At 42.1% G+C, this 15,133-nt stretch overlaps 1 protein-coding gene across 1 annotated transcript in view; it reads left to right on the forward strand.

The window, feature by feature from the left end:
- Positions 1-15,133, forward strand: part of CMSS1 (cms1 ribosomal small subunit homolog) — a 477,754-nt gene that overhangs the window by 426,624 nt on the left and 35,997 nt on the right. Inside the window, exons 3-4 of the mRNA XM_045286233.1 lie at positions 6,495-6,566; positions 8,361-8,490. Coding sequence (XP_045142168.1) covers positions 6,495-6,566; positions 8,361-8,490 — 202 coding nt within the window. The remainder of the gene's footprint in view (positions 1-6,494; positions 6,567-8,360; positions 8,491-15,133) is intronic.

Raw genomic sequence — 15,133 nt, forward strand, 5'->3', positions numbered from 1 at the left:
TATTCACCATTTTAAAACTCAGGCATTACTTACATTTTGCATGAAAAAGAAGACCATCCCCTTTCCCCCCCTGCCCACCTTGGATCTTTCCTAGAGCTATTAGTCACGCTCAACCATTTTAGCTGCTTTCCTTATTTACAACTTTGTATTTGTACTGCTATTTCTTGATTTCTGTTCCAGACATAATCTATTAGCTTCCTGACATGGTATATGATGACCTATTTTCCATCTACCCTTATTCCCTTTCCAATCTCTACCTCCTCTGCCAACACCATAAGATCACATTTTTGGTAAAAATAGTTGTCACTATTACATTATTCTGACCATGGGGATACAACTAGAAAGGATACGCTGTGATCATCTATCTTTTCTTATATATCTCTATTTTCATGCCTTTACTAATTCCCTCATCTCTTCATTTTTCTAGCTCATTGTGTTCCGACTGTTATTTGTTTCCTTGTGTTTTCTCTTCTCTGACCCATGCCCATGAATAGCATTCTCTATGTGCTCAAATACCTCTATTCTTCTCTTTCTTGTAAATCCCCATGCTTTGATTCTGTTCTAAGCTGGTTATTCTGCAGACTGGTTGAGCAACTGAGACTTCTCTGAAGTATCCCCTTCAGTTGTCTTGTGTTGGACTCCCTACTTGCTGAATCCCATATCTTCCTTCTTCTTGGGATAGCCCCTTGGGTTGCTGCAGCACAGTCTTCAGTATCTGGCAGCTAGTAAAATTTTGATACCTTAAATAGATGAAAATGTCTATTCTGCTTACACACTTGATTAATAAATAGTTTGGCTGTATATGAAAATATAATTAGCAAGTAATTTTTAAAAAATATTTTGAGGGCATAGTTCACAGAGTTAAAGAATTCATTATTGCTGTTGAGAAATGTGATGCCATTCTTTTTCCCAATCCTTTGTATTTTTTATACTATGTGTTGAGGTTTTTAGGAGCCCTTAGAGTGTTGTGGTTACATATTAGGCTGCTACCTGCACAGTCAGCAATTTGAAACCACTTCAGGAGAAAGATGAAGCATTCTGCTCCATAAAGTGTTACAGAGTCAGATACCCACAAGAGCAATTCTATCCTGTCCTGTAGGGTTGATATGATATGGCACTGAGTTTGATGAGGTTTGGGGGTTTGTTTGTTTCTTTGTTATTTTTTTGCTTGCGAGTGCTCTGAAATTTGATGATAATGTAACTTCGTACAGGTTTTTTTTCCTTATTCATTTTACTAGGAACCTGATGGGATTTCAATCTGGAATTTTATATTCCAGACATTTTTTTAAATAATTTTATTGGGGGCTCATACAACGGTATCACAATCCATACATACATCCATTGTGTCAAGCACATTTGTACATTTGTGGCCCTCATTATTCTCAAAACATTTGCTTTCTATTTGAGTCCTTGATATCAGCCCCTCATTTTTTCCTCCTCCCTCCCCGTTTCCCCCTCCCTCATGAACCCTTGATCATTTATAAATTATTATTATTTTGTCATATCTCCGACATCACTCTTCACCCGCTTTTCTATTGTCTGTCCCCCAGAGAGGAAGTTAAATGTAGATCCTTGTCATCGGTTCCACCTTTCTACCCCACCTTTGCTCCACCCTCCCGGTATTGCCACTCACACCACTGGTCCTAAGGGATCATCCGCCCCGGAATCCCTGTGTTTCAGTTCCTATCTGTACCAGTGTACATCCTCTGGTCTAGCCAAAGTTGTCAGGTAGAATTGGGATCATGATAGTGGGAGGGAGGAAGCATTTAAGAAGTAGAGGAAAGTTGTATGTTTCAGCGTTGCTACCCTGCACCCTGACTGGCTCATCTCTTCCCCGCAACTCTTCTGTAAGGGGATGTCCATTTGCACACAGATGGGCTTTGGGTCCCCAATCTGCACTCCCTCTCATTCACAATATTATGATATTTTTTGTTCCTTGATGCCTGATACCTGATCCTTTCGACACCTCGTGATCACACAGGCTGGTGTGCTTCTTCCATGTGGGCTTTGTTGCTTCTCAGTTAGGTGGCCGCTTGTTTACCTTCAAGCCTTTAAGACCCCAGATGCTACATCCTTTGATAGCTGGGCACCATCAGCTTTCTTCACCACATTTGCCTACGCACCCATCTGTCCTCAGCGATCATGTCATGAAGGTGAGCTCACAATGATATGATTTTTCCTTCTTTGATGCCTGAAACCTGATCCCTTCAACACCTCATGATCACACAGGTGTGCTTCTTCCATGTGGGCTTGGCTGCTTCTCAGCTAGATGGCCACTTGTTTACCTCCAAGCCACCAAGACCCCAGATGCTATATCTTTTGATACCTGGGCACCATCAGCTTTCTTCACCGTTTCAGAAAATTTTCATTGTATTTTTTTCCCTTTGATCATGACTTCTCCCACTGTGTTATATGAGCTATTTTTCTGTAATACCTTATATTGAATCTCTTGGGATGGTTCTCTAATCTTCTTAACTGTCTTCTCTATTTGTCTTTCTATGTGGGAGATTTTCTTTACTTACATTTTATATTCAAATTTTCTATTTGTTTTGATATTTAAATATTTTGACTGTTCATTTTTATAGTATCCTGTAGTTGGAACCCTGGTGGTGCTGTATCTTAGGAATTGGGCTGGAGGTTCAAACCCACTTACCACTCCATATGAGAAAGGTGAGGCTATCTGCTGACATGAAGACTTACAGTCTCGGAAATCCTATGTCACATCAGTACGAGACAGAATCGACTTAATGGCAGTTGACTTTTTTTGTGTTGTGGGGGAGCTTATTTCAAAGCTATAAAATCTTTCACTGGCTCTCTTTTCTCAGGGCTCTTTGTTTATTGGCTTCCCTCCCTGTTTGCGTACTGTTAGCTTTTTCTGTTAGGTTTGAGACTTTCCTTAGTGTTGATACACTAAAAAGCTGATGGAAAGATTTCGTGCAGGAATGGGGCTTGATAATTAGTAGACTTTGTGAGCAAGTGATAGGATAACAAGCTGGATTTTTATCGTAGGAAGGTCATACTGTATCATTGGCATCTTTTTTTTAGAAACCCAAACTCACTGTCATTGAGTCAATTCTAACTGATAGCAAGCAGCCTTATAGCACAGGGTGGAACTGCCCTCTTCGGGTTTCTGAGGCAGGAAATCTCTATGGCACAGAAAGCTTCCTCTTTCTCCCTTGCAGTGAGTGCTGGTTTTCAAACCATGGTGAATAGCTCACCGTGTAAGTCCACTGTGCCACAGGGCTCCTTGGAACTTCTCTTAAGCCATTCATTTGTCCAGAGAAGAATTCACTTGTCTCCTGTCTCAATATATGTCTGGCTCCAGACATTCTAGAACAAGGACAGGTGGTGGAGATGAGTCTCCATCACTGCACTCTCTCCACTGGGCCAGAGTTCTTTTAATTCTCCTAGCCCCCACCCCACCCCACCCCTCCCAGTTTGCTGCCAAGAAGGACAAGGTGAGAGGAAGTGGTGGTTTTATAGTTGTCTTGACTGCCTGGGTAAGAGATACAGCCCAGTGAGGGTAGGGGCTGGGGCTAAGTTTTCTAAATATAAACCTTCAGTCAATCTCTTTCTCTTCAGTTCTTTGCTGTCTCTAGTATCTTATGATTCCAAGTACTCGACCTTTTCCATCTAGCAGGTCAAACAAACTTAACTTATTGTTAGTTCTGCCTCTCCAGACCCCCAGGTACTACCATTCTCTCCGCTAAGTCATCTACTTTTAATGATTTTTCACTTTCCAAAACGTTGTTGAAATCTCTCCACTGCAAGTAGTTTCTTGGTCCTTTATAGAGCCATACCTTTTTAACTTTGTTTATTTTTATTTTCATGGAATTTTGAGATTGGTTTGCCAGGAGAATCGTTCTTAAGAGATCCTTTTCTTCTTTTTTGGCGATCCTTTCTTTTCTTTTCCTTTTACATTGCAAAGAACTGAGAACATGAAGTGTTTTCTTTCTTCATTAGAAACCTTTATTTATGTATTATGTTTTGAGGAAACTGTTGTCCTTCAGACAGCGTACTTACAATTGCTACATTCCATAGAAATAAATGGCATTACAGGGACTTCCGCGAGGATGGCAACCAAGAAAGGGAGAGAGGGACCTGATCTCAATCTGGTGCGCCAAGCCTTGAAGGCAACGTACCAGCATGAAGCCGGAAACTAACAGAGAGGTCTGCGGGGCTCGCCCCAATCCCAGCTACGTCAACCCCCGCCCCAGAAGAATGCTCTACAGAGGACAGCACTGAAGATACAGCCCGGGGAGAGGGGTGGGTCTGCCCAGACCTCACAGGACCAAACTAAGAGGAAAAGAGATGGGGAGAGAAGCAGGGAGAAGACTGCAACCTGGCCCACCAAACCACAGGGATAACCTACCTGCTCAGAGCAGCCAATGCACAGAAAGAACTGTAGGGCTGGCCCCACCACAAGACACAACATCCCCTCACTGAACCCTAGCACTACGGGGACAGCGTGCGAATTGTGCCTGGTCTGACCCTCTGACACTGCGGCGAAACAGGAAAGGAACGCAACAGAGCAGCAAGGGGAGCAAAGCAACAAGTCCCCGAGTAATTCCAAAAATAGACTTCAGACTTGGGGTCCACCCAGCGGAGTTTCTTTCTCCCCATTTTTTGGGGGGCGTTATCCTTTCATATATGATTCAGAATTGCATTTTTATTTTTCTTCCATAATTGGAGAGTCTGTGTCCTTATAACTGAGTTCGTTTCCGGATTTGATTTGTGTGATGTTTGAGTTAATTGGCTTTGTAAACCTGACATAGCCTGGCAAGTTGAGCATACTTTAAGAACAAGCACACTTTCTAAATAAGAAAATAGAACACGTTTCTAAACCTGCTTCCTGAGACCTTGATATTGAGATACTGAAGTTTGTCTTAGGGGATCTACTAATTGTATCCAGGCCTTTGCCTTAGGAGCATGTGCTAAATGTTGGCCTCATTTGTAATTGGACTCTTATGACTATCTGGCAGCTTCTGTGACATATTAGTGTCCTTGGCCCAGTTTCTAATTGGCATGTACCAGCATCAAATTGGCACATCCGAATCCAAAAGGCAGCTTAACTTTCTAAATAAGAAATTAGGTCATAAGATCTTTCTTTAGCTATGATGCAATTGCTCTTTGTGCTTTTTTGGGTTTGGTTTTCACTGAGAGGAGAGCCCCAAATTTCAAGACTCTCCTATGTTACTTTAATCCTGAACTTTTAGAATCTACATCTCCTCTAACTGAAATGGAGTCTAGAAACTGCCGGTCCTGACTTCATGTCGTGAAGAAATTATGTATTGTTATGTCTCTCCCTGGCTCCAGGCCACCACCATTCTTAATCTGCAGGCTGTCTGCAAGCTTGAGTAGAAAGCTTCATCTGTAATCAGATGAAGAGTCAGTCTGGTTAGTAGCTCACTAGCTTAAACTGAGTGCTCGTCCACTTGGAATAGAAACTTAATCAAGGGGAAACTCAGAATGCTTTCACTTTACATTTTCTATCTTTCTTGGCAACTTGTTGGAAGTTGTTGAATGAAAGATCCAGCACAGGAAATATTTTATATTCCTGATTTTTACTAATCAATAAGGAATATGAGGCATTCTTTTTTATAAATCAAGGTCTTAGTCCCATTTTACCAGTTTTCTACATTCAAGAACAAAACAAAATCCTTGGGATAAAAAAATAGCTCTCAACTATATAGGGTACTATGTAGGCAGGGCCACAGGCAAAATAGATTATTCTGGGTGCTGTGGACCAAGACCATCAGCAAAAACATTCACTTTGTAGTCACCATAGATGAAACTGGTTTTATAAAAATGTCAGTAAGTATATCCTGTTTTAGATTTTCTATGCATATTGAAAAGAGGAAGGACAGTTGTATTTTGGACAATGTACAATTTTAAAATTAAAAAATAACAGTGATGTGAGGGGGGAAAATGAGGAGCTGATGCCGGGGGCTTAAGTGGAGAGCAAATGTTTTGAGAATGATGAGGGCAATTATGCACAAATATGCTTTACACAATTAATGTATGTATGGATTGTGATAAGAGTTGTATGAGCCCCTAATAAAATGATTAAAAAAAACCAACAGTGATGTGAAATGCAGAATCACAAATAACTAATTCATGGAAAATCCCAATCACTCTAGTCAAAGACTGTCTTATTACATCTTAATCACATCTATTTCTACCTGTATTTTGTAACCCTGTTTACTATGCTAATTTTGAGTACCTTATACTTCTACCTCAAATGGGCTTATACACTGTTCAACATTTGTGCGAAGATTTTCCAGCCGGAATACCTCTGTCCTTTTTGACTGCCTCATGTTCTCTCAACCCAGACCCTGCATTGCAGTCGACAGTGAGTGTCTCAGCAGCAATTTGTATGTAGATGTTACCAAGAGACTGAAGAGTACATGCATGGCGAGGGACGCGTAGAGATTTATGCCATTCACTGATGTCTCATATAAGAGGAACTTTTTCTTCTTTGTATCTCTTCATAGCCTAAAGAATGTTTCTTGATACATCCAAAGGAAACGAAGCAGGAGGCCACAAAGACCAAGAGGAGGAAGAAGGTACTATTAATGCTGTCTTCTGAAGTTGGGCCTCCCATGATTTTCATCACACTTGTAAACATGGTACTTTGAGAAGACAGTCATTCTAATACTCCAGAGATAAGGACATTTGTCAGGTTCAGCATGGTATTTCTGCTGTAGTGAAATATATTTTATTTTACTTTTCTGACTTCTATCCATCTCAAGGAGCATCAAGCCTCTCTTCCATCTACCCTGTTTTCACGCTGGCTAAAAGGTCAGGCTTGTGTTAACAACTCTAGAAAGGGCCTACTGCCATCTTGCCCTCTAGCCTCTCTGACGTGGGATGAGATGGAGTGCAACCATCATGAATCAGATTGCCCAGAAAAGAAACTTACCAACCTTCCTTTTCTTGCAGTCTAGTCTATGGAGTCTAGTCTTTCAGATCTAAGATATTTGAGTACTAATGCAAAGAAAATAATAAGCAGCTAAAGGTAGTGTAAACATAGGCATTTCTGACCCTAATTTGGAACCAGAATTTCAGGCTATTAAGCTCCCTTCCCTTTTCACATTTGCCTGTCCACGTAGGGAAGCCTCTGTTGCTCCTATACAAACTGTCTCATGTTTCAACATAGGATAAAAATTGGTTAGCTTTGGCCTTCCACCACAGTTGCACAAACAGCAGTGTGATTCTCTCCCTGCCAAGAAAAGTCTACTGCTGAAGTCGGCAGAGGAAATATGATTGGGATTAGAGGGAAGAAGATGGACTCAACCCAATTACTTAAACAGCAAGCTTTTAGAAAGCTAAGAGGGTCTCTGCATATGTTTTCTTTTCTCACAAATGGCCAAATAGGAAGACAAGAGATGCCAAATTGGTTGAGGTCTGGCAAGTCCTTAAAGAAGTGACTTTAACTTCTCTTTGATAGTTTGTACACTAATGGCTTTCAGGAGTGTTAACTTCTCTAGGTCAGAACTCTCGCTAGAGAGTTTAGCCTTAACTGAGGTCACACGAATATGTGCCCATTGATAACATATTTCTAAGTTAATTCATTTGAAAAAACCTTGACCAATCTTGGCAGTGGTGTAGAATTGAGACTACTGCGGAAAGAAGGGAAATGGCTGCAGGGAGAGGAGGGAGGAGAAAGGGAAATGGTGCTTTCTGGATCTTTGGTGAAACCTTAGAAGGAAGTGAGAAGGGAAGTTTATGCTGAGAATTGAAAAAATAATTGTGTGTTCCTACACTGCAGGCATTCATGAAGTGCTACACAAATGAGTCCAAATCAAAATAGATGTTGTAAATTATTTCCTGTAAATGTGGTCTACTTCCCATAGACTTTTATGACAGTCTCCTAAAACTTTAGAAGCCAAGGTCAAACACCACCTTTCACTGCCACCTCTGCTCAGAGTACTCCTGCAAATTCTGTTCTGACCCCAGAAACCCAAAGTGACAGACTGAGCACCTCAAAAATCAGGTTGGGCAAGAAATTTTCAAAATTCATCCTCCCAGAAATACAAATCAGCTAGTTTTTCCATATCAACAAGATTTCCTCTTTTTTAGCAGAAAGTCATATCCTAATCCAGAGATGTCTACAAGAATTTCAGTTCTCCTCCAAGCCATAGGTCCAATAGTTACAAAAAGTCCTTTAGCTCTTCTATTCATTTTCCAAAATGATAGTTCTGTCCAAAAAAAAAATTTGCTAAATTTTTTTCAAGTTCACCTCGAAGACCCACATTCACAGTTGACAATTAACAAATGCTACATTCACTTTAAATCAACCTATCCTCAACCAAATCCCATTCTAATATATCTTCCCCCATTTCCTCCTCATATCTTAGAAGAAAATTACTGATATTCTTGCAAAATCAGAACCCAAACCAGGAACCCCTGGAGATCTACAGAAATTGCTGAAGGACTATTATAGCAGCAATCGTTCCGTGATTGAATTGGAAGAACTGAACCTACCAGGTAAACAACTTGATTTCTTCTTCTCTACTACTCACCCCCCATGTCCCCTCCTCCACTGAAAGCAGTCATTAAAGTAATCTATTTTCAATTGCTAAGTTTCCCTGATGATAAGGGACAGAGCAAGTTCATCTTTCCTTATTACTTGCTATAGTTACACATCTCTCAGCCATAATAGATTTTCTATGTACTAATACCCCTTTTCGCTAACATAATAAAATCTCTAATGAAGACTGAAAACCCAAACCAAACTCTATGTCATTGAGTCAGTGCTGCTCATGGCAACCCCTGTGGGTTATGAGACTGTAATTGTTTACTGGAGTAAAAAGCCCATACAGGTTGCAGCCCAACGCATAACCACTACACCTTCAGGGGTCCAAGGAAGACTGAAGTCAAATGAAAATAAAACCAAAATACCCATTTAAAAATGTAACTATGAAACATTGATTTATTCATTCTCTAGAGACAAGACTGTAGCGTTCAGAAGCATCTTTGTTTTGGGTTTTGTTTTTTTTCCCTTCCTTATTGCTGTTGTTTTCATTCATGAATCCCAAGTCATGGTTCTGGCCTTTCCCATACAGACGATCTAGAAATAAGGGCTGAATTCAGCCTGGTTAGCAAGTCACCTTAAGCTCTCTAGAGTTTGAGAGTCACTGCCATCAAGTACCTATAATAATGCAAAATATATTGCAGAAATCTTATACCTGCTCTATTTATTCAATTATGCTCCATCCTGTAACTCTTCTGAGGCTACATTGGAAGAAAAGAGATGCTATAAAATTAAACCACAAAAACTTTAGGTTCCACTGCTTTGGGTGAACCATTTCTAGATTGCTCAGGACATCTCATCCTGCCTTTAGAACAGGTCAAAGGTAGCTGGAGTTCCTTTTCCATTTTATACTTTTGGAAAGCTGAAAACCAGTCTGTTCCCTGAATTTTTATGATTCCTTTGTGATGTGCTTTTGAAAAACATTGGGTTTGGAGACATTGTACCCTTGTCTGTCTCTTCTCCAAGAAGAATACCCATTGGGAATTGAAGAAGTGCATTTCCACTTGAGTGAGATCTGGATTTTAGACTTACTGAGCCCAGACAACTTTTTTTTTTTAATCATTTTATTGGGTGCTCATACAACACTTATCACAATTCATACATCCATCCATTGTGTCAAGCACTTTGTACATTTGTTGCCATCATCATTCTCAAAATATCTGTTTTCCCCTTGAGCCCCTGGCATTAGCTCCTCATTTTTCCCTTCCCTCCCCGTTCCCCCTTCCCTCATGAATCCTTGATAATTTATAAGTCATTACTTTGTCATATCTTACACTGTCCAATGCCTCCCTTCACCCACATTTCTGTTGACCGACCTCCAGAGAGGAGGTTATATGTAAATCCTTATAATCAGTTACCCTTTTTTACCCTACTTTCCCTCCACCATCCTGGTATCACCTCTCTCACCACTGGACCTGAAGGGTTCATCTGTCCTGGATTCCCTGTGTTTCCAGTTCCCATCTGTACCAGTGTACATCCTCTGGTCTAGCTGGATTTGTAAGGTAGAATTGGGATCATGACAGTGGGGGTGGGGGGGTGGGAAGCATTTAAGAACTAGAAGAAAGTTGTATGTTTCATCATTTCTGTACTGCCCTATGACTGGCTGGTCTCCTCCCTGAGGCCCTTCTGTAAGGGGATGTCCAATTGCCTACAAATGGCCTTTGGGTCCCCACTCTGCACTTCCCCTCATTCACAATGATGTGATTTTTGTTCCTTGGTGCTTGATACCTGATCCCTTAGATACTTCATGATCACGCAGGCTGGATGTGCTTCTTCCATGTGGGCTTTGATGCTTCTGTGCTAGATGACCTACTTGTTTACCTTCAAGCATTTAAGACCCCCAGATGCTATATCTTTTGATAGCTGGGCAACATCAGCTTTCTTCACCACACTTGCTTATGCCACCATTTGTCCTCAGCGATCATATCAGGAAGGCGAGCACACAGTGATATGATTTTTCCTTCTTTGATGCCTGAAACCTGATCCCTTCGACACCTTGGATTAGAAGACTCAATATAGTAATGATGTCTGTCCTACCTAGGGCACTTTGTAAGTTTAATGCTATCCCGATTCAAATACCAACAATCATCTTCAGAGAATTGGAAAAACTGACCACCAATTTCATATGGAGGGAGAAGAAGCCCAGAATTAGCAGAAATCTCCTCAAGAAGAAGAGCAGAGTTGGAGGGCTCGCTTTATCTGACTTTCACATCTACTACAAAACCACAGTGGTCAAAACAGCGTGGTACTGGCATAATGATAGATACATAGACCAATGGAAAAGAGTAGAAAACCCAGAAATAAAACCATCAGCATACATACACCTGATCTTTGACCAGGGCCCCAAAAGCAGCAAGTGGTGCTGGAAACAATGGATATCCACCTGTAGGAAAATGAAACAAGATGTTTACCTCACCCCATGCACAGGAACCAAACTCAAGGTGGGTCACAGACCTAGAAGTAAAACCCTAAACCATCAGGGCCATTAGCGAAGGAATCGGGACAAACCTAAGAACCTTGGTCCAGGGAATACAAAGGTTAACTACAGTAGGGCAGGGGAATCTGAAATTGACAAATGTGATTAACTAAGGATAAAGCACCTGTGTGCATCAAAAGACTTTACCAAGAGGGTAACAAAGCAGCCCACAGACTGAGAGAGGATTTTTAGCAAAGACCCAATAGACAAAGGGCTTATTAACGAAAATTTACAATACCCTCCTTACCTGCAAAAAGAAGAAAACAGTTAACCCTTTGAAGAAGTGGGAAAAAGAACACAGACAACTCTTAACAGCAGTTTCAGGGCACCCCTCTCATGACATGAGATCTTTAGGTGGCGTGCTATTTCCCAACTGCTCAGAAATCTAGTGTAATAATAAAAACTCTTCTAAACTGAACTTGAAGTTCTACTGTGGTTCAATGGTCAGTTTTCCTCTCTAATTCTTTGTAGGGGTGTACTTTCAACTTAACGAGAATATATGAGATCATGGGACCACTGTTGTTAGTTGCTGTAAAATCAATTCCAACTCAGGGCAACCCCACGTGTACAGAGCACAGAACTGCTCCAAAAGGATTTCACTGCTGTGGCCTTTCAAAAACAGACACACACCCCCATCCCCAACACACACACACAGACATACCCAAACCCCGCTCTCAATCTCTACACAGACATACCTGTACCCCCTTCTCAAACCCCACCCCCAATCGCTACACAGGCATACCTGTACCTCTCCCCAAGTCCCACCCCCAATCTCTACACAGACATACCTGTACCCCTTCCCCAAACCCGCCCCCAATCTCTACACAGACATACCTGTACTCCCTCCCCAACCACCGCCCCCAATCTCTACACAGACCTACCTGCCCCCTCCCTAATCTCTTTCCAGAGGTGCCTCTGTATGGGTTTGAACTGCCAAACGTTTGGATAGTAGTAGAATATTTAACCATTTGTGCAACCAGGGTTGATTTCAGTTTGTGAGTTCATGGAGCATCATGAGATGTCTTTGCTCTCTAGAATTACAGAAATTAAAAGGTCTGAAGAAAATGTTGGGTTTTTTTCTTTTAAATTGTTTTATTAGGGGCTCATACAACTCTTATCCCAATCCATTCATACATCAATTGTGTAAAGCACATTTGTACATTCATTGCCGTTATCGTTCTCAAAACATTTATGCCCCTGGCATCAGCTCCTCATTTTTCCCCTCCCTCCCCAATCCCCCCTCTCATGAACCCTTGATAATTTATGTTATTACTTTGTCATATCTTGCCCTGTCCAACGTCTCCCTTCACCCACTTTTCTGTGGTCTGTCCCCCAGGGAAAAGGTTATATGTAGATCCTTGTAATTGGTTCCCCCTTTCCAGCCCACCCTCCCTCCACCCTCCCAGTATCGCCACTCACAGCACTGGTCCTGAAGGGATCATGTGCCCTGGATTCCCTGTGTTTCCCATTCCTATCTGTAACAGTGTACATCCTCTGTTCTAGCTATATTTGTAAGGTAGAATTGGGATCATGATAGTGGGGGATGATGGGGGAAGATGGCGATGGCGTGACACCTACCAGATGGCCTCCACAGAATCCAGCCCAGGAGAGTTGCTTAGAGAAAACTTTAACACAGCTGGAACGCAGGATGAGCATCATAAAGATAAGTAGGCACAGACCCATGGGATGTTGAGGGGCTGGGGGCTTTAGGCTTACCTCAGTGGAAGCCAGCTGGGGCTTGACCTTGACCCCGCCACTGTCGCTGCCGGAGCCGGGACGATTTGAAGCCTATAGGGGGGCTTGGTCTCAACACAGCCACAGTTTGCCCCCGCCTGCCTAAGGGCAGGGACTGGACCCTTGCAGCTCCATGGGCAGGGATCGATCGGTGTTCAGCTACAGTGTTACTTTTGTTTACACCTCTGCTCTCCATTCCCCCACAACCCTGGAGGTCTGCGCAGGGGCTTTTTCTGAGCACAACCACAACTTGCCACTGCCGCCTCTGGGTGGGAACTAAACCCCCGCAGCTCGACAGGCAGGGATTTGGGTTCAGCTACATTGTTGCTTTTGTTTACATCTCTCCTCTCTGTCCCCCCACGGTCTTTGAGGGCTGCACAGGGGCTTTTTCTCGGCTCAGCTGCTACTTGCTGCCTCTTCCTCGGGGCAGGGACTAAACCCTTGCAACTCCACTGGTGGGGAGTGGGACTCAGCTACATAGTTGCTTTTGTTTCCCTCAGTTACTCTTGTTTCCCTCTCTTCCCTATATTCCCGCACAGTCTAAACAGTCTTACTTCTTAATTTTTTTTTCTCCTCTCTGTCTCTTTCCTGTTCTCTCACACTCCACTGCTGACCTCCAGACCACTCCCCTTAGCCTAGGGCATTTATGCCTGCACCACACCCAGCTAGGTGAGCTCCACCCGGTGTAGCTAGCCCGAGGCTAGGGAAAGCCCTGCTTTCCCTCCAGGGGATACTCTGCCCAACTTCTCACTGGGGAATTCCTGCTTGTGTACCTGGGGGCATAAGGCAGTTCGGCCAACACTCATCAAGATTCCAAGCTGTTGCAGGAACCTCTGCCCAACCTCTGCAACACCAAGGCAGGCAACCCACAAGCCTTCTGGGGCACTCCCATGATAGGGAAGCCATGGGAGGATAAATCCCATAGTAATATTAGGTAAGTTAATCCCATAGTAATATTAGCTCTAGGCAGTTCGAAGAAGCATTCCTAAAAGTCTCCCAGAGAGAGCCAGTGTTCTTTGACTCCCTGGAAAATGGCAACTGGCTCCTCTACTACAACACAACGCAAACAGCCATCAGCCCCAACGACCTCAATGAAAAAATAGGAGAAACAAAAGGCGATGGAAGAAGATGTCCTGAACATAACAGCATACATAGAATGAGCAGATATTGAGCTGCAACAGAAAGAAATTTTCAGAATGCTGCTTGGAGTCATACAGGATGTGAGGGAAACAATACAGAAAAAGGATGAAATGATAGAGATAAAGGCCATACACCAAAGAGAAATACAGGAGCTTAGGGAGGAAATAACTAAAACCAGTAGCAAAAACACGAACCTTGAGAATCGACTGGAAGAATCAGAGAACCGCATCAGTGAATTGGAGGACAGCCAAGCAGACTTTAACAAACATGAACAAAAATCTAATAAGATCATCAGAGAAGCTGAAGAAAACCTAAGAGCTATGTCTGATGCTATGAAGCAGAACATCATTAGAATCATTGGCTTACCAGAGGAAGACACAACAAAGAAGTCATCTGCAACAATAGAGAATTCTTGAAGGAAAACTTCCCCAGCTTAATGAATGAAAACCAGACAACCATTCAGAAGGCTGAAAGAAAACCAACTAGACTGAATCCCAAGAAGAAGTCACCAAGGCACATAATGGTTAAACTATCCAACTTTGAGGAAAAGGAGAAAATCATGAGAGCAGCTAGGGAAAAACAAGCAATCACATATAAAGGTTCCCAAATGAGAATGTGCTCAGACCTATCAGCAGAAACTATCTAGAAGAGGAGAGAGTTCAGTAACATATTCCAAAAATTGAAGGAAAACTACGCAAACCCAAGAATACTCTACCCAGCCAAACTATTGATCAAGATAGATGGAGAAGTAAGAGTCTTCCCAGACAAGGAAAACCTCAAAGAATACGTTAGAAGAAACCCAGCCCTACAAAAGATCCTTGCTGACCCAGTATGGGCAGAAGAACAACACTACCCAAGCATAAATAAGAGACCACCACATAGAACAGCCTCACCCAGAGGAAAACAAAGAGAAAACAAACCCTAAGATACTGTTGGCTTAAGGATGGAGAGAAGTCAAGGATGATACGCACACACATATGCACAACACACTTAGGAGAAAGGAAAGTAGGAAAACTCCCAATAAAAAAGGTATAAGATGACATCACAGAGTCCGCAGATTGAGACAATAACCCTGAATATCAATGGACTGAACTCAGGCATTGTGTTAGACAGGGTTCTCTAGAGAGATAAAACCAAATTGCTGATAATTTAATATATTTATTTATAAAGATAAGTAGATATATAACAAGGAATGAACTGTTAAATCATATACAGTTAAATATACAATACAAGAAAGAAACAGTTAA

Source organism: Echinops telfairi, unplaced genomic scaffold (genome assembly GCF_000313985.2).
Source record: "Echinops telfairi isolate 266 unplaced genomic scaffold, ASM31398v2 ScPeMD7_6;HRSCAF=24_1, whole genome shotgun sequence".
Classification (NCBI taxonomy): Eukaryota; Metazoa; Chordata; class Mammalia; order Afrosoricida; family Tenrecidae; genus Echinops; species Echinops telfairi.